The following is a 21139-nucleotide window of genomic DNA, read 5'->3' on the forward strand; positions in this document are numbered from 1 at the left end:
TGTCTGAGATCAGTAGCTGGTATAGCAACAGTTTCAGCCACTTCCTCTTCAGCCTTGGCATCAGGATTTGGAGAATCAGCTTTGTGTTCTACAGTCCTCCCACTGGCATTGTCAGGGCTTCTGTTCCTGGTTTCCCTTTGTGAAAGTCAGTGCCTGCTGTCTTCACCAGAATAATCAGGTGGTTTGCACCCTGATCACATTGTTCAGTTATGTTCTGGTCACACTCATTAGTGGTATCTTGTTTACTGTCCTCATCCACTCTCTCTTCAAAAAGTAGTGCAAGGTCCAGAATTCCCTCCTCTGGCTGGTCACCGTGGTCAATGCTGTTCCGGTCTCCTTCTTTATCCACCCTCTCCTCAAGGAGTACTGCAATTTCCAGAAAGTCCTCCTGTGGCTGCAGGTATGGAGCTTCCTCTTTTGGAGACTAGTTCAAACCGTTCTGGATCACCTTATGTTTCTGATGCAACTGGTGAATAAGGAAGCTGCAAAGCTATACAAGCTTCTTTACTTAATAAAGGGCAACCTTGATTATGAATAACATATAGAGTGTTGGTAAGTTCTTTTCCACTACGTTACAGTGTGGCAGTCATCTACCCTTGCACTTTCAGTGGAATGCCCCCTGGACTGTGGTAGATGGCTGGAGAAATTAAGGCTTCAGCCAATGTACTGTATCAGAAAGAACTGACACTCCTGCTCCCATGTCTAATTTAAAGTTGGTTTTGCGGCCAGTGCATATAAAAACCACAGTCCAAATGCTCCCTTTGGATTTTGCACCCAAGAAAGGCATTTTGTGTTCTTATGTATATTCTGTGTCCTGGATACTGCTTGATCTGATTGGTCCCCCTTTAAAGTTTAGAATAGGAGGCTTTCTGTTGCGGTATACCACTTTAAAATGGCCCCACCTCCTGCAGGAATGGCCATCTGCATTTACAGCGAGACAGTCTTCGTGCCAATGGGGTTTCTTTGTACCACAACAGGATAATGACGGTAACCGCCCGCTCTTCGTTCTGGGTCTGCTTTTTACTGGCTGCGCGAGTACCTCTACTGCTCAGAAACTAGACTGAGCCAGTGGTCTGACTTCACAAAGATTTTCTACCACCCTGATTAAAACTTGGTTCTGCTTCCATAGCTCGACAGGACTCTCTAATTGCACTGCCTTGGACAATGTTAGATTTTCCCTGGACTGCTGATTAACAGATGAGGTTTCATCAAGCACTCCCACCACTATGTGGTGTCAGATGAGTTCATCCTTTAGATCCTCATACAGGCAACTATCAGCCAAACAATAACTAACGAAAAAGTCAATAATTTCTCTGGATTTTTGAGTGCTCCTGTTAAAACACTTCCCCCACCCCCCCTCCACCAGCAGCACCCCCCCCCAACCCCACCAGCCCCCAACCCCGACCTATACTAATGTTCCTCCAAAAAGTGAAATATGAATCAAAGACCTTAATAACCTCTTTATATGTTGCTGTGTCCTCATTAACACCCTGTCTTATTAAAATGTCATCTGTGCTGCTGCCAATGGAATAGAGAAGTGTTCTGGCCTGTTCTTTATCAAGCTTTTGTGCTAACCATAAAGCAATCCTATGCCTGTTGAATATACAATGCCAGTTTTGCAAGTGTGCTGCTTGGCTAGGACCTTCCATGTGGTCAAAGCGTTTGGGTAGAGTAGGACTTTTTCCATGATTGTCTGTTACTTTTAGTTGACTGTCTTGGGTCTCTTTTGGTGATTTTCCTTTTGGTTTTCAGCCACTCATTCCCTGGCTGTTTTACATTTGATGATTTCACTTTCCTGCCATCATCAGTTTCATTGAGGATCCTTTCTATTTGGTGGGTTTACCACTGCTACCTAAAGTATCATCAGAAACAGTCCCAGGATGTGTTTATCAAAGACTCTGGAAACAAGGCCTCCAGGAACTTCCAAACATTTATTAACTATATACAGCTATATACAGAGATGGATAAGCATGAGGTTCTTTCCAGAACAATCTCTCTGAGTTCCAGTGATATGATCTGACATCACTGATGATGGTTATTAGCTATTAGCATATTGGCTATTCACTCTTTATACCACAACCAAGCAGCCTTTTTGTGTGTGTGTGTGTGTGTGTGTATCTGGCTCATTTCAGGTCTCAGGACTTTCTGTCTCTCACATGCTCACTCACTCAATCACTCTTACACACACTCACTCACTCACTCTCATACACACTCTGTCACAATTACTTAATCACTCTCACACTCTCACTCACACACTCTCACACACACTCACACACACTCACTCATTCATTCTCACACACATACACTCACACATTCATTCACTTACACAAACTTACACACTCTCACACTCACACTCACTCACTCAATCTTACATTCATTCTAATACACACTCACTCTCACACACACACATGCTCACACGCACCCATCACTCACACACACACACACACTCAATCTCACACATGCTTACACACTCACTCACTCCTTGTAGCTTTAGTGAAAAAGCCCAAACTTCTCAAGTTTCTCTTCCTAACTCTGCCTCCTCATCCTTCACTGGTGAACCTACAATGCAACTTTCCTTTTACTTTTGTATCCTTTTGACTTGAGGATGCTCAAAGCCACACGGTAATCCCAAGTACAATCTAATTCTGGTCCTGTAAAATTCCAATATTTCCTCCTTTCCTTTGTGTTCTGTACTTCTAGACAGACCAAGGATTTGTTTATTTTTATGGCCCTGTGTACTTGTGCTCCATCTTTTTAACAGCCTGTATATCTGCACAATAAGATTCCTCTGCTCCATTTAACGGCTTGCATTTTTGAGGTCCACATTTCCTTTCTCTATTCTTAGTTCCAGAACCTAGCACTTCACAGTTTCCTCTGTTGAACTGTATCTGCTCAGGTCTCTAACCCTTTCTGTATCCTACCAGTCTATGTCCTGCTATGGTGTTTCACAACCGGCCCTCACTCACTCATCCCCAGGCCTGGGAGGTTTGGGGATTAATATCGGAGGAGTTTGGGATGGCTGAGAAAGTGGCAGGATGCATTTCCCCTCCACTCTGTTTAACACTCGAGTTATCCCAGGCCTCACTGTTGCTGCAGCCACTTCTCCTCTTGGCCTTCCCATCTTGAGTCCAGGAGGTTGAGAGCGCAGCCAAGGGCATCACCCTAAATGCGCCCTGGCTGTCAAAACAAGTGGCCAAACAGACCAGGGCTCTCGCTCCGGGTCAATCGGTTCACGAGTGCCAGGACATTGTCCTGGAGCCGAGTGCACACCGCTTGCCTGTTTGTGAGCGCATTGAGGGGACGGTGCCTCCTGAGCCCAGGCTGTCTAAGACACGGGGCCCAGTGATTAGCATCGTGTGTACCCCCCCCTCTTCCGAGCCATGGTTAACAGCCAGCAATATCTGGTCAGTGAAAATGATCATATTTCTCGTTGGGAACATGTATCCCAGCTTCTGATTTGAAACCTGTAGCTGAAGTATTAATGCAACCTAAATTTTTATTTTTGCAATACTGAAATGTGCAGATTTATAAAGCCATTATTAGCCTCAGTTCAGCTAAAATATATCATTTGGAATATGTGCTTGAGCCATATTACTGGGTGTGACTAATGGAAATGTAATACAATATTGGATGTAATCTTCAGTTTCTTCAACTTTTTAGACATTGGTTTAAAATGTATTCTAATTTAAGAAATCACAAGTCTGTCTGGTTTAAATACCAGAATTCCTTCAGTATATGAACTGAACTTCAATGTGATATGGTCAAAGTGTCACCTTCGTGCCCCAGGCAGGGACAAAGGTGTAGTTTAAGTATTAGTGCATGGAATTCATTCAGTTTAATGCAATCCATATTATATCTGATCCCATGTCAAATCGGAATAAAATACCTCAGATACTGTGATAAATCATGACAGGAATTCCTGAAGTATTGCCAACAGTGAATGGTAAATGCCATTTACAATAGCACCATTATATACACAACCACTGTTTTACTACTGTTATGTATGTGTTACTACTAAGAAGAACTCAATACCAGGAGCTCTTTGTAAATTAATCCAACAGGGAAAACAGATTCTGATTAACTAAGCATCCTTTGACTTTTTTCTCTATTTCTTAGCAAGACCACAGTTGGAGTGCTATACGCTGTTTTGGGCTTTGTGCTACAAGAGGAATGTTGAAGCAGCCAGAAATGGTGCAACATGAATCAGGGTGCAATCCGGTATGAGGAAATACAGCAATACTACAAAGAAAGACTCAAAACATTGAGCCTGTTTTCATTAGAGCAGAGGAGATTATGGCATGTTTCGATAGAGGTGTTTTAAGATTATGGGACAAGGTAGATAGTAACACTGGGCCGAATCGGATCACCTCAGTCCCTGCCAGAACCTGACTCTTCAGACATCAGGCCCAGTTGTTGCTCTTTTACCAGAGAAAAGCAATTGTCCCACCTCCGGCTTCCCCTGACCATTTAAGGAGGGAGGGTGGGAAGATGTGTCCATTCTGTCAAAAGAAGGATTTCTGTTTAAAGGGACCATGACATGGGTCAGGGAAGGTCCGCAGCTTTTGGATTTTTGAGTTTGCAGCAATTGCAGGAATGGAGAGGAGATCTGGGAAGGCTGCGCACCCCCTTAACCTCCCACCCGTGACCCCCTCCCCATTGGTCTCTTGCTCTTACCTGGAGGTCCTGCTGAGGGATTGCAGTGAAGTGAATTTTATCAAGGACAGGAAGAAGAGGACAAAGCGAGCGTGGATGGAGGTGTTTGAGGAAGTCAGGAACAGGCGTGAGCTCCCTCCAGCCTGGAGACAGTGCACCAAGAGGATCCAGGACCTCAGGAGGACAGGCGACACTCAGGTGCCAAGCCCCTCACGCTGACTTGCCTAGCATCCACCCATACAGCATGGCTCAGGTCAACTCAACATGCAGCTCCACACATTCCTCTCTCTGCAGGCACCTCACATCCCCATACGAACAGCCAACACTCACGCTCATCCTCAGCCTCTTTTCCTCTCACACCCATGCCTCGCAGTCACCTTCCTCACAAGACAAACTCACACCATTCTGCTTTCTCTCCTTGCAGAAGAAGAGAGCACAAGGCTTGCCCCGAGTTGAGGGTGGCCCTCCAGTGACAGGCAGCTTGTCATCTGCTGACAATGCATACCCAGCTGCTCCACTGGGAAGGAGGCCTTGTTCGAAGAGGTTGCAGATGTCGGCAGCGAGCCCGAGTCTCCTGAAACATTGGTGCTCAGATATGTTGAGAGAGAGAGCTGATCCTCCACCTGCATCCTCGTGTTGTTTTCTCACATTCTTCCATCTTGCTCATAGTGTCCAGCCCCTCTGTTCCGTGGAGGGGAATGTGGCTGATGAGAAAGCAGCTGCTGCAGCTGGTGGTGTTGGTAATGGATGGCCCCTGCTCTTGCCCCTCAGCAGAGGTGGAAGGCCATGGTGAAGATTGGCAACAGGGAAATGAATCTGAAGGTGTGTGAAGTGCCAGACAGGTGACGTGCCTTCCAAGAAGTTGGCAATCATCCCTAAAGCAGTGGTAGCACTCACTGAGAGAAGAAATGCTTTGAACAGCAGTGTCTTACCTGGCCAAGGCTAGAGCTGTCCAGTGTAGCTGATCAAAGCCTTCCCAACTTGTTAGTTTCACCGAGGAAGTTTTCCCCATTGTGCACTTGCCCTGGTGACCCCAGCGAGTTGCTGACAGGTTGAAAAACAAGCTCCCTGTCTGGGAAATCCAGGATTCAGGGTTTAAACAGCTCCTGACCGGCTTCTTAGGCACCTCAACCATTTCTTAATTATTTATCCAACAAATGCAAGGGACCTCCCTGCCCTCCTTCAGTGCCACCCTGGTAAAGCTGGAAGAGGGGTGAATAAAGCCGGGTCTTGTCCCAACATCAATTTCCTGGGCTTTCCCACACGCACATTCCCAAACTCACCTCCAGTGGGTTGGGAAAACTCTGCCCTCTGTTTCCAGTGGTTGAGGGGCCTAAAACAATGGTATATAGCTAAAGATTAATCGTAAGAGATTTAGGATGGAGAGCAGGAGAACGTTTTTTTACATAGAGGGTTGTGAGTCTATACAGCGAGTTACTGATGAAGCAAAAGGCATTGCCATCATTTTGCAATAGGTTAGACTGAGGTAAAGAGATGCGGGGTGGGCACATAAACTACGTACTGGAGTTAATATGAAAGATAAACAGCAATATGGACTCTGGTTTTAATGGTCTGCTTCCAAATTGCATTTTCTTTTCTTTATTCCTTTGTGGGATATGGGCATTGCTGGCAAGACAGCATTTCTGACTCATCCCTCACTGCCCTTGAACTGAATGGCTCAGCCATTTCAGAGAGCAGTTTTGAGCCAACCACGTTGCTGTGGATCTGTGGTCACATGTAGGCCAGACCAGGAAAGGATGGCAGATTTTCTTCCCCAAAGGGCATTAGTGAGCCAGATGGGTTTTTACAAAAATTGATGGTAGTTTCACAGTTACTATTACTGAGCCTAGCTTTATTTTCCAGATTTATTAATTGAATTTAAATTCCACCAGCCACCAGGTTGAGATTTGAACTCCAGCCCTCAGAGTATTAGCCTGGGTCTCTGGATTACTAACCAGTGATATTACCACCGCACCACCATCTCCCAAAAAATCCAGCTTGTTGACTTTATTGTTTATGTTTTGAAAAAGATTGTTAACCGCATCATTGGAAAATTCTCCAGATGCCATTGCTGGGCCCATTGGCATGAGGAATGGCAGGAATGTTGAAGCTCCTGGGTTTAATGACAATTTTTCTGTCACTGTTCATTCAATTTCTTCACACCCTGTAATTCTCAAACTCCTCCCAAACAATAAGACCAATTGGATCATTGGTACTCATCATAAAACAAAAACTTTAAAGAAAACGACATTAATAAACAGGAAAAAAGAATGTTGGTTGACACTAATTACAGTTCTTTTTAACTCTTTAATTTCTGATGATGGGCCTCCCATTCTAAGATTAAATAAAAGTAAAATTCAGAACCACTGTTCACAGTTAACAGTCAATACTGACCTGTCAAATCCTGAATTACATTCAGTCTAGTAACAGGGTTGACACTGTAAAGAGTTTGAGTACTCTGAGTAGCTTGCTAAGTATAGAGTAATGGGTACTTGGGAAAATATCACCTTCAAGTCACTCCAATATAACAACTGCTTTCGTAATATAAACTATGAAATTGCTGAAAGCAGTTTTAAATCATTTTTAGTTCTACTTCTTGTGTTTGGCCTTGTGTCATGCTAACAGTATTGGCCGTGATGTTTCATGTAATTGAGATGCAATGACATCCACACTCAAAGATTAATTACTGTAATCTAATTTATTACAAGTTCACTAGTCAGATTTCCAGTGGTATTGTCCATAGTGAATCAGAAATAATGGTGTTCCATGGGGGAAGCGGAGGAAGGGAAAACACTCCAGCGAAAGAGTTTAAAAGGAAGTTTGTAAGAGATCTTGAGTGAAACAAGTATTTTTTCATTAGTTCATGGAAATACATAAATTAGCATTTTATTATCTGTTCCAGGCAATTGGAAAAATAAATAAGTAACGACTACAGTTGTAGAAATGGGTTTATTTGTGCAGTATACTTATGAACAATACGGTGTTCAAATTTCTCAATATAAACAAAGGTCAAGTAATGTATCTGTCTGGAACACAATACAAAATATATTTGTTTCAAATTGTAAGTTTTCTGACACCCCATGAAGATGTGGCCTAATAGATTCATAAGTCAATACCGCACAGATGGTGACCATTCAGCCCATAGAATTTTTTTATTCATTCATGGGATTTGGGTGTCACTGGCTAGGCCAGCATTTATTGTCTATCCCAAATTGCCCTTATAAAGATGGCAGTGAGCTGCCCTCTTGAACTGCTGCAGTCCATGTGTTGTAGGTACATCCACAGTGCTGAATGGGCCTTTATTGACTTTCTAGCGGTTTGGTACAACTGAGTAGCTTGCTAGGCCATTTCAGAGGGCAGTTAAGAGTCAACCACATATAGACCAAACCGGATGCGGACAACAGATTTCCTTCCCTAAAGGGCATTAGTGAACCAGATGGGTTTTTACAATTGACAATGGTTTCATGGTCATCATTAGGCTTTTAATTCCAGATTTTTATTTATTAAATTCAAATACCACCATCTGCTGTGATTTGAATCCAAGTCCTCAGAGCATTACCCTGGTCCTCTGGATTGCTAGTCCAGTGACAATACAGCTACACCACCACCTCCCCCCAAGCTGGTTCTCTGGAGAGCAATCTAATCAGTCCCATTTAATCTCCATTGTCATGTATGTTTATTTCCCTCAAGTGTCCATCTAATTTCCCTACGAAGTCATTAATCACCTCTGCTTCCACCACCCTTGTAAGCAGTGAGTTCTGGGTCATTGCCACATGTTGCTTAAAAAAAGTCTTCCTCACATTCCATCTGCACCTCTCAAAACCTTAAATTGGAGTCTCCTCATGTTGTACCATCAGCTTTCCTTTGAGGACTTTAAGATTATAAAAGAGTTTGATTGGGTAAACGGAGAGATGTTTCCACTTGCAGAGCAAACCAGAACAAGGGGCCATAAGTATAGGGAAGTCATTAATAAATGCAGTAGGGAATTCAGGAAAGTTGTTTTTTTTTTAACCAGAGATTGGTTAGAACGTGGAGCTCCATACCACAAGGAGTAGTTCAGGCAAATAGCTTAGTTTAAGGGCAAGCTAAGCAGAATAGAAAGAGAAGAATTGAAGGATATGTTGATAGGGTTAGATGATAAAGGGCAGAAGGAGGCCTGCTTACAGAATAAACATCGACATTGGGATGAATGGTCTGTTAATGTACCGTAAATAGTATGTAACAATTGTAATTGCAATATCCTTGAATATAATAGTGTTTTTCAGGAAAAATATGGAAAAGTTCACAATTTACCTTGAGGAGATTGATTGCAAATGGAGCAGTACATAAGCATATAATTGTTTTAATAAGCATATATTAACAACCTCTTACATATTATTTGCATGTTAACTCAGGAACAGTTCTAAACCTCATTGTTTGCAGAGGCTTATATAAAAAAGAAGAAATCAGTTATGTACAGGTTTTTGCAGGCTTTCCCACTGGTGTGCAAAAGCCCAGCACTTAAAAATTGTAAGTCTTGGCACACCTTAATGGTTCTGGAGCCAAAGTGATGAGGGAGGGGGCTTGCTCTGATTGATATGGACAGCAGCCAAACAGGAGTAATCAAGGCATTTGCAGAAAAAAAATATTAGCAAAGCTTAACCCAATAATTGATGTTCCAGCCAAGTGCATCAAATTGATCCCTGTAACATAGGAGTATGAACACATATTCTTTGGGATTTAACAATACTATGCTCAATGAGTAGTCATACATACTTTGCATAGAGCTAATGGTTAGAACACTTATTTTTAACCTATAAATTTGCACTTTGGGAAAATTCAAAATAGGACCCGAAATTAAGCTCGGAATGTTTGGAAGCCATTCTTGCTGCTCATTGTTGATCATGGTTTTCACACGCGCCTGGTACTTCCTCAATGACACATTTCTAGTCATTTGTTCGCTTTAGTGTACATCCCCCACCTGTTGAGCTCTGATTTATAACTCTTTTAGGAATATGAAATACCAGCCAATAAATGCGAACTCAAGCGTGACACCTGAAGTGTAACAAAGGAAATGTGATACAACAGACAGGAAATGCAGAGAGCAGACTTTACATTTTAATTGTGTCTGGAACACAAAGCCATCTGTCATGCTTTTCTCCTGACAGTTTCCAGGAAGCCATGGAAAAACAATTCACCACTTTCCATTTGTACTGAATGGTCTAATTTTAAAAAAAAGTTCACAGTTGTCCACTTAACAATGGAGCTGTGGCTCCATTGGGAGCACTCTTACCTCACGTTATCAGTTCAAGTCCCATTCCAGGACTTGATCACTTAAATCCAGGCTGACACTCCAATGCTGCACTGTCAGAGATGCTATCTTTTGGATGAGGGCCTGTTGTTTTCTAAAGGGGGCATAAAAGACTCCATGGAACTATTTTGAATAAGAGCAGTGTAGTTGTCACCTGTGTCCTGGCCAATATTTACCCCTCAATCAACAGCACAGATAATCTGGTCATTTTCACATTGCTGTTTATTGGAGCTTGCTATGTTTAAATTGGCTGTGGTGTTTTCGACAATATAGTAATGCTATACTTTCAAAGTTCTTCATTGGCTGGAAGGTGCTTTGGGACATCCTGAGGTTGTGAAAGATGCTATATAAATCTAAGTCTTTTTTTTATACTTACTCTGATAGCCTACATTTCTGAAGAATCAATTTGCACTCTCTTCACTGAAGGTAATTTTGACATCTGGAGTGCCAAAAGATAGAAGTCCATCAAACATCTCCCCTGATCTTCCTGGAAAGGACATTCCGGGCTGGAGTAGAACGGGTACCGATCCAACATCAACTGTTGACACTATTGCTAAAAGTTTAAATGATCCCCACTATCACTCATGTCATCTTAGATAAATTTCTACCAAGTCTTCTGGATAAATGTGAGTTACGGCATGAGAGGACTATAATTTAGGATCGAATTATCCTCCTTGCAACAAAGGTACGACAATTGTGACCTATCATGCAGGTTGTTCTTAAGTCCAGGAATAAACAAAAATGCAACAATGTTGTTGGTAGGAATTTGTCATCATCACATGAAGTGGGCTATGTTTTATGATGTGATAGTCTACAAGTAAACTGATTTTTTTTATAAACCAGATCTGCCGGTCTGTGAACATAACATAAAGTGAGTCAAGAGTTTAGAATGACTTTGGGACGATCTAATTATAGGGATGATCTTTTTGAATGTAAATGGTAAGCAAGAAAACATTAATCATAAACATGGCATAACAAACCTTGTCAGTGTATGTTTAAACATGAGAAAAACAAGGAAGCATTTTTTGCAAGCTTTGTGTAAAAATATTTCAGTTACTTAACAAGGATCCCTGAAGGTTCTATAGGAACTATCAGAGGCAGTCTTTTCATTCCAGGCATAGTAATGAGTAGAAAGAAAAACATAATGCAAGATACACTAACCATTGAATGATGTTGAAATAGGGAGGAAGATGAAAGGCATCTAATAGTCTTAGTAGACTCAAAACCCAACATATCCAACCAGTGCAGGGCAGCAATCAACAAACAAACCAATATAATGTTGAACTACATTGCTGAATAAATAGAATTAAAGTCAGAAGAAATTGTGACCAAACTGAATAATCTTCTGGTCAAACCACACCTTAAGCATTGTGTCCAGTTCAAGTCACTAAGACACAGGGAGTTCATGATTGTTAATGGAATGGAAAAGATGAATTGGTAATATTACCTTAAATATATTATGGGAGTAGGAGAAGGTCACATGTTTAGATCAGTAAAAGGTAAATTGAAAATGAATATCTTGAAGATTTCCTTTCCAAAGAGGGATCAATACAAGGAATAGACTTCTGGGAAGAGTAGTGGCGACAAAAGCCATGGAATTGTTGAAGTATCAATTAGATAGCAAATGGGGGAGGGGATTTTTGGATCTTTTTTGATAAGTAAGTTAAGATGAACCAAATGGCCTGCTTGATCCACAGTTTTACTGTAACCTTATAATAATGGGACCAAATATATTTGTGTTTAAAAATAAAAAAATTTAGTTTTATTTCTGAATTTTTGCAAAGGAATCAAGATATGTTTCTACGGAGATGATTAACCACAAATTTGATCATTTTTACAGAGAAATCCAGTGTGCTGCATTGGTGCTTTTGCAATGCAGTGTGCTATGCTACAATTGGTTAGACCAGTCACTAAATCAAAATACCATCCTATAACTGTAGAATACCATCCTATAACTTTGCGCTTCAAAGACCCAAATGGTATTCTACTCAGCAAATAATTAGATTAACAAGTCAGGATTGTTAACAGTTTTCTATCATAGCAGATTGACTTCTGAAGGCTAGGGTCCATCATTTTTTCAGATAGGTTCTAATTTAGTGGTAAATTTGGAATCAGGTAATCTCGGGTCATACAATATTCTATTTTGCATATTAACTTCAAGGACTCCTAAAAAGGAGATCTCGAGCTTGTTATTTTAATTCTCTACCTCACTCCCACCCTCACCTCTCTGTCCTTGGCCTGCTGCACTGTTCCAATTATTTTGAGGAACAGCACCTCATCTTTCAGTGAAGCTCCTCACAACATTCTAGACTCAACACCGAGTTCAACAATTTCAGATCATAAAGTCTGTGTCTATTTTTTTTTTTGTATTTTATTTTGACTTTGGGCAGTGGTGGCTTTTGGTGATGATTCTGCTCTCCACATTAATACCTCCCATACACCCATGTTTTCTTTCTTCACTTTTTTTTTTATTCATCCATGAACGAATAAAAAAGAGTGCTGGTGTTTGAGAATCCCTTCATGCCCTGCTGCTTACTAGAGCAAAATGTGTCAAATTAAGATTCAGCTCAAATTTAGGATTATATAAATAAAAACAGAAAATGCTGGAAATACTCAGCAGGTCAGGCAGCATCGGTGGAGGGAGAAAGAGAGTTAATGTTTCAGGTTAATGACCTTCATCAGAATTACATGAAGTATCACAGCAGCTTTTTAAGACTGAAATACAAACGAAAGCATATTTCTGGTCATAACACCTACACGAATAAGCAATTATTATGATATTTTTAATATTCAAATACAACTATCTTCATTTCTAATGCACTGTGTAATTACTGGAACTACATTCATGGATTGTTTATTAGATTTCACACTATAAACCCAGATACTGCCCAGCCTGCTGAGTATTTCCAGCAATTTTCAGGGTTCATTTCACCAACTTCCGCAGTATTTTTTAAAAATTATTCAAGGGATGTGGGTGTCACTGGCTAGGCCAGCATTTATTGCCCTTCCCTAATTGCCTTTGTTCAGAGGGTATTTAAGAGTCAACAACATCTGGAATCACATGTAGGCCAGACCAGGTAAGGACAGCAGATTTCCTTCCCTAAAGAGCATTAGTGAACCAGACGCATTTTTACAACAGTCAATAATGGTTTCATGGTCATCAATAAACTTTTAAATTCCAGGATTTTAATTGAATTCAAATTCCACTATCTGCCATGGCAGGATTTGAACCCAGGTGCCCAGACTATTACCCTAGATCTCTGGATTGATTAGACCAGTGATAATACACTGCACCATCACCTCCCTGAAGAGCCAGTTATTTAGATTCATCCAAATAGATTCATTCTCTCAGCATCCTATCCTGTCAAGCCCTGTCAGGATCTGTTTCAATTAGATCAAAGAAGAACATAAAACATAAGATCTAAGTAGAAGCAGGAATAGATCATTCAGCCCACTGATGAATTTGCTCTCTATTCAATAACATATGGCCTTAACTCCACTTTCTTGCCTGTCTACCATAACCTTTGGCTCCCTTGTAGATCAAAATAAGATCACCTCTCATTCTTCAGAAACTCTAGCAAGTATAGGCTCAAGGTGCTCAACCTTCCCTCTAAGACAACCCCTTCATCCGAAAGTCAAACTAGTGAACTTTCTCTGAACTGCCTCCTTAAGTGAGGAGACCAAAACTATAGGAGGAACCAGAGTTGCACCTTGTCCCTTTCTCATAAGACCAGCTTATGAGGTCAAACCCTTCAACCAGATCCACTCTCCCTCTTTCACTGTAATAACAATGTCAGGAAAAAAGATTTCCTTTCCTGCTTTTCTTCCACAGGCACAAGTCACAAATGTTGGATTGCAAAATAGAATTTTTAAGAAGGAAAGACTTGCATTTTTATAGCAGCAATGGATTGGCCCCTGATTATGCTCAGCAAACTACTGCAGTATGACTGACCAGGAAACTCTTCCATGCTTACCACCTGCCATCAGATGTATTGGTAGGGCTTATAGGCTGATAATCAATCTCCGTGGCTATATTATGAACATACCTTCTATGGCCATCAAGTCCTGAAGTGGGATGTGAACCCAGAGATTCTGGGCTAGAGGTAGGGACACTACCCACTGCACCACAAGTAACAATTTTTAACATGCTTCTTAAAACCTACCTTTTTGACCAAGCTTTTGGTCAGTTGCCCTAATATCTCTTTACGTGGACCAGTGTTATATTCTGACTGATAATTCTCCTATGAAGCACCTTGAAATGCTTTAGTATGTTACAGACACAATATAAATGCAAGCTGTTGTAGTTGCTGATGAAGAAACATTAAATTTCCTTGCGTGGTTAGAGTTTCACATCAATGGCAGTATGGGTAACCATGGTAATAGCTCAGAACAGAGTAAAGTCAAACAACACATAAATATTACACAATGAGTTTGATTCCCTTTATGCAATAGCAGGACTTGCTTGGAAAAAATACAACAAAATCCTTCATTTATACAGAGCATTTAAAACATCCCAAGGCACTGTAACGTTATCAACCAGTAACATAATAATCTCTAGTTTACAAACAGAGCCATTAGTAAATTGGCATATTGTAAATAAGATTTTTTTTAAAATTCACTCATGAGATGTTGGCATCACGAGCCAGGCCAGCCTTTATTACCCATCCCCAATTGCCCTTGAACTGAGTGGTTTGCTAGGCCATTTCAGAGGGCAGCTAAGAATGAACTACATTGCTGTTGGTCTGGAGTCACATTTTTTAAAAATTCATTCACAGGGTCTGGGCTTTGGGAGCGGGCCAGCATTTATTGCTTGAAAAGGTGCCAGTGAGTTGCCTCTTGAACCGCAGCATCCCATGTGGTGTCAGTACACCCACAGCGCTGTTAGGAAGGAAGTTCCAGGATTTTGACCCGGCGACAGTGAAGGAATGGCGATATATTTCCAAGTCAGGATGGTGAGTGGCTTGGAGGGGAACTTCCAGGTGGTGGTGTTCCCATCTATCTGCTGCCCTTGTCCTCCTAGATGGTAGTGGTCATGTGTTTGGATGGTGCTGTCTGAGAAGTCTTGGTGAATTATTGCAGTGCATCTTGTAGATGGTACACACTGCTGCTAATGTGCATCGGTGGTGGAGGGAATGAATGTTTGTGGATGTGGTGCCAATCAAACGGGCTGCTTTGTCCTGGATGGTGTCAAGCTTCTTGAGTGTTGTGGGAGCTGCACTCATCCAGGCAAGTGGAGAGTATTCCATCACATGCCTGACTTGTGCCTTGTAGATAGCGGACAGGCTTTGGGGAGTCAGGAGGTGAGTTACTCATTGCACGGTTCCTAGCCTCTGACCTGCACTTATAGCCACAGTATTTATAAGGCTAGTCCAGTTCAGTTTCTGGTCAATGGTAACCCCCAAGATGTTGACAGTGGGGGATTCAGTGACGGTAATGAACATCAAGGACCGATGGTCAGATTCTCTCTTGCTGGAGAAGGTCATTGCCTGACACTTGTGTGGTGCGAATGTTACTTGCAACTTGTCAGCCCAAGCCTGGATGTTGTCCAGGTCTTGCTGTTGTATTTGGACCTGGACTGCTTCAGTATCTGAGGAGTCATGTAGGCCAGACCAGGTAAGGACAGCAGATTTCCTTCCCTAAAGGGCATTAGTGAACCAGATGGACTTTTACAACAATTGGCAATGGTTTTGTGGTCATTAGTAGACTATTCATTCCTGATTTTTATTGAATTCAAATTTCACCATCTGCTGTGAACCCGGGTCCTCAGAGCATTACCCTGGGTTACTGGATTACTAATCCAGTAACTATGCTACAATGCCGCTGCCTCCCCAACAAAGATCAGAGCGTTGAATGCACGGCTCATAGATTGGTGTGGGAGAAATGCCTTTTGATTCGTGGGGCACTGGCACCAGAACTGGGCAAAGAGAGGGGACTTTTGTGACGTTCTTCACCTGAACCATGATGGGACCAGTGTCCTGTCAAATCATATAACCAGGGCTGAAGAGAGGGCATTAAGTTAAATAGTGGCGGGGGGGGGCTTGTGGGAAGGGGGGCGGTTGGTTCACATGAAAGGAAATTTGGAAACTTAAAGAGAAAGGACAAGGCAACAGTGTAGGGTGGCAATAGGGGTATTGATAACCAGAGCATGACAGGAAGGGGCAGAGTGTACAGACATAAGAGCGCATGAGCACAAATGGTCAGAGTAGGCAAAAATGGGGGAAAAAAAGGACTGAATTACAGGCTCTTGATCTGAATGCTCGCCAGCGTTTGTAACAAGATAGCACAAAAAGAAATAAATTAAGTATGGTATGATAGCCATTGCGGAGACATGGGCCCGAATTTTTAGCTCGCCGGGCAGGCGGGCATGATCTCGCCAGGTCCGGAAAACGGACCGCTGACCACGATCGGACCTGACCGTGATTGCACGCTGGCTGGCCAATTAACAGTCAGTCAGCGTGAGGCACGCGCTGACAAGCTCAGTGCTGCCGCAGGCGGGAAGGAGGGTTGAGAGAAAGTCCCCTGAAGGCAGAGAGTTGCTTCAGGGAGCTGCAGACCCGAAAATATTCCAATAAAGCATTTTTTTTAAAAAAAAGCAGGGTGGGGGGGGAAAAAATGTCCGAGCATCACAATCAGGCACCTGAAAATTTGGCTCCAGAGATCAATATTTTCAGGAACACTTGCCTGAGCAAACAGGTTAAAGGAAACCCCGAGCTGAGACGTTTCAGTGTCTGTTTTAAAACGTTCATACATTTCACCAAAAAAAAGGCACCACACTGTTTGCTGGAACCGAGATCGGGAGGCGGGGCAGAGTCGGGGGTGATCGGCAACTTAACCGGCCAATCGGTTGCCGCCGATTGCCAACGTTACAAATTGTGGGGGGGTCTTGCACCAATCAGCGTGGAGGGGAGGCGGGACTTGCATCTGTAACTAACTCGGGCAGGGTTTCCGGATACTTTGTGTTTCATCAGGTTCCTTTCACCTGTTCAAGGTGGGGAGCGGACCGCTTTTGGGACTCGGCTAATCATTGCATTTCCCACCCCTCCCCCCACTTTGATAATCATTGTTTACACGTAGGTGGTCACTGGGGGAAGCTGCGTGTATGTCCAGGTCCTGTCTGGTTGCGGAAGGCCCCGTGTATGTTTTTTTTAATCCAAGTGCCCGCAAAGCTTACTTAAATGTCAGCAATTTGCGTTTCAGACCGTAACCAGCCCCCTGAAATCGGAGGCGAAGACTCTGCTGATTCCAACCCAGCACAGCGCAGAAGCGTTTCACCGTCAGGAAACAGTGACCAGCACAGATTAGATTGTGTGAGGGAAGATTACTTAAACGATGTGGTATGTTTAGCAGCTGAAATAAGTTACATCTTGTAGACGTTGTTTGACTGCAACAGTAATTCAGTGACTGTGATGGACACAAATAGTTCCAGAGCTACATTGTCCCAGTACATTTCAGGGGGATGGGCCACTGGAATTTAGATCCAGTACTCTTGCCCTCGTCTCCCTTTGTGGTTGCTGCCAATTTGTCACGTGTATCTTTCGGCCACAACGTTCAGTTTAATTGGTTAAGGGGCTGTTAGGTAGGTTTTACTGGCATCAGTGACTTGCCTGGAGCTGGTATAATGCATCCTGGCATAGAGTGAAGGGAAAGGGCTCAGGTACTATGAATTCTGAATCCCACCTACATTTATATAGGGCCCTTTGATATCCTAAATTGGTTTACAGCCAATCAATAATTTTTTTGAAGTGTGGTCACTGATACAATCTAAGAAATGTGGCAGCCAATCTACAAATAACAATAACCCAATAATCTGTTTTAATAATGGTCAAAAGGCAAAAATTGGTCGGGACACTGGGGAGAACTCTCCTTCCCTTCTTCAGAATAACACTGTGGGATATTTTGTGCCATTTGTGAAGGTATGTGGTTTTAATGTCTCATTCAAAACATGGCACCTCCAACAGTGCAGCACCCCTTCTGCACTGGAGTGGCAGCCTAGATTTTGCACTGAACTGTGGTGTCCTCAACCTTATGACTCGGAGGTGAAGGTCCTACTTGCCGAGCTGTGGCTAATGTGAACTCTACTGTTAGTGTTGGGTGGAGACATCCTAGTTGGGAATAAGAAGTGGAGGATTTGAGAGACCTCTGTGATTTACACATTTTGTTTAATATGAGAAAATATTCTTGGTGAGTTAGAGTATAATTGGCAGACGGCTGAATGTAATTGGTTTGTCTGACTTCCCCTGCTAATTGTATCTTGTAGTAGAAACAAAACCTAACCAAACTGAAATTGTTGCCCTAGTTTGCTTGAGAGCTGGGTGCAAAAGGTTGCCTGATTGCATTTTTAGTTTAAAATTATCTTTGATGATATAGTAAACCGAATAAAGTTTTTAACTTATCAATGTTAGATTATTAGCGTTGTTTGCAGGGGAGACATCCAATATGAGATTACCGTTGGGCATCATTACACCACACCAATTTTAGCTGCTTAACTTGAGCATGGACGAAAGTAGAAGTGGTACTTTTCTTCAGCAATATGGAGGATGATAGATAACAGCATCCTCTTACTGAGGAACTGGTGTGGTCCTGAAGTGACATTGTCATGAGCACCATTGTCTACTCAGCTACTAGAAATTGGAAAACAAATGGGATGGAATGTTAGCCTTAATGTTTGTATGCAATCTTTTCAGTTAAACCTCTGCTCTCACCTTGATGTAAATGAGGACCTTGTCTTACTTTTGGTAAGCATTTCCTTTTCTTCCCCATTCTGGTTTCCCCCACCTCTCACACCAGTCTCTAGCCAATGAAGAGCAGACAAGCGAAAAGGCCACTCAAACTCAGAGAAGCTCATCCATCTTTATGCTCTAGCTCAGATTAGCAACCTAGACTATCTATCCCCAAATTTCCCCAATCCAAGATCAGCTATTAGAAAATACAAGACTGTCAGGATGCACCTAAAGCATTTTTTTTCCTCTTCTACCTCTGTCGTTTAGTATAGAGGAATTATCTGACTTTCACTCATTGCCTCCTTTGTGTGTTGTGGCCCCCAACCCTCACCCCACTGCCCATCAGCCTGGCAGAGATCATCAGCCAATGCTTTTACTGCTTGAGCTGTTATAAAGAGTAATGCCATGTTTAGTAGAACTTGTAGAGTGTTTTGTGTTGAAGAGTGTAATTCTCAGGTTGCACTATATTTAAATCGAATATTTGTATTTTCCTCCCCACAACCTCGCCACCCCCACCTCTAAAATGTTTTTTCTAGAAGAAACCACAACAAAGGGTCAAAATCAGGTTGAGCCTCAAGGCTGTGGATTAAACCAAAATATTGTTTATTGCATAGATGGTTAAACTATTAATAGATGAATGAATGTCACTTGGCAGCTTTACAGTTACACACTGTCAGAGGATCAGAAATTAATTTGCATATGTAATATTTTTGTGCAACTTTGATTTTGCACAATATAATCTTGCTGTGTTAGCTCCTGGAAATTTGGAGTTAACGTCACTGAAAGGTTGAGAGCAAACCCATGGCTGTTTCTGCTCACCCCTGGGATTCTGGCTTTGTCAACTTGCAAACAGAGGCCTAGAAAACATGTCAAGTTCTTGGGTTCTATTTCTCACCCATCAGAAGTCAAGATGCTTTTGTCCCACTCATCATAGCCAGGATAAAGTCTCCTTTGTAAGCTCAACAGTGAATGTTGAAGTTGACAAATGGAAAGAAATGCTTGAGATGAGTTCAGTAGCTGAGGTCTGGCTCAACACTGGCGTGCAAGACAGCAATTGAGGGTCTCACCCCTCAGTGACTCTGTGCATAAAAATGAGACTGATAACAGCTGTAATATCTAACCTACAGAGATGGCTGTCAAAAAGTGTGAAATAGAACAAAAATAACTTTGCTATGGAATGAGTCAATTCCAGTGTCATGAACTTGAAAACATATTTTAACAATTACTGTGCTGAAATCATTGAAACCTCTAACATATAATTTGGATTAGCACCTACTTTGAAATCCACCTATCTTAGAAAGTTGTCTAGGTTTTATGTAGAAGTTTCAGGTGTGAAATGGAAAGGATAACCTTTAAGGTCCCATCTTGAGTACCGAGACCCAAAGCTGTTCAGATGCAATTTTACGTAACCTACAGGCGGATGTTCTCAAGTCACGCTGGCAACTTTCCTAGAATTCATAAAAAAGATGCAGATGATATTAATTTAGTTCTGATGACAAGCATTTGTGTATCATGAGGGCAGATAAGACGGGAGGAGGCTGGGGTTAAGATAATTGTCAGTATGGACAGGTTGGCCTGAATGGCCTGTTGCTGTTCTGTATACCCTATGTAATCATATGTTCACCCATACCCATCCCTTGAGGGCATTTATGACCGCCTGACAAATGATTCCATGAGTGGGGTTACTATCTAGTACCTTACCAACTGGTCATTCTTCATGTAAGTCTTGAAGAGTGTGTATTCATGGCTTGACCAGAGTGAAGCACCAGAGTTGAGACAAATCCTGTTCTCTCTCAACATCCGCACATGCACTTTCTACAAGGGGTCATTGAATTATCATCTTTCAAATGGCAGCTTAAAAAGCAACATTAAATGTCAACATCCAAGATTTCTATCCACTTTACGGTCTCTGGCTTATTGTGTAACAAAGGAATTGGAAGATCTTCATCTCTTACTGAATACAAGCAAGAACAGGAATCCTACCCAATTGACCCTTTTTCGAACTCAAGGGCACTGAACTCAATTGCAGCACGCCCACAGCAGCTTTTGCCTATAATAATCAGCTCAAGACTGACCTGAGATTGAATTTGGGACCTTTTTGGTTTGTGAGTGTGTGAGCACATGAAGAAGCTGCAGATGAATCCTTTAATATGGCACCAACTGAACATTGCCTTTCAAGGGATTTTTAAAATATTTTTTTCCAAATCTAAACCAGACACTAATGGAAATGGGGCTTTTCTAAAAATTCCAGCTCCCGTTTCCAAATCTTGTTTTCTTTTTCAATTTTTTTATGTTCCAATTATTCAGGGCCACCAACAGAAATGTAGAATTTGCTGCTCCCTCACCTACAAGGGGGTAACAGATAACCCTAATTCCAGGTTTCTGCTACTGGCTTTGAGAATATGTGTAAACATTATCCAGTGATTTCTCAGTAATTGGTTCCTATTTCCTTTGGGGAGGCGAGGGCGGGGGGGGA

General features: G+C 42.1%; 1 protein-coding gene across 2 annotated transcripts in view; it reads left to right on the forward strand.

Moving 5' to 3' along the window:
* Positions 1-16889: 16889 nt before the first annotated feature.
* Positions 16890-21139, forward strand: part of b3gntl1 (UDP-GlcNAc:betaGal beta-1,3-N-acetylglucosaminyltransferase-like 1) — a 320936-nt gene continuing 316686 nt past the window's right edge. For both annotated transcript variants that reach the window (XM_041217352.1, XM_041217353.1), the window contains exon 1: positions 16890-17277. In XM_041217352.1, coding sequence (XP_041073286.1) covers positions 17119-17277 — 159 coding nt within the window. In that variant the 5' untranslated portion in view covers positions 16890-17118. The remainder of the gene's footprint in view (positions 17278-21139) is intronic.

This window comes from Carcharodon carcharias, chromosome 22 (assembly GCF_017639515.1).
Source record: "Carcharodon carcharias isolate sCarCar2 chromosome 22, sCarCar2.pri, whole genome shotgun sequence".
Classification (NCBI taxonomy): domain Eukaryota; kingdom Metazoa; phylum Chordata; class Chondrichthyes; order Lamniformes; family Lamnidae; genus Carcharodon; species Carcharodon carcharias.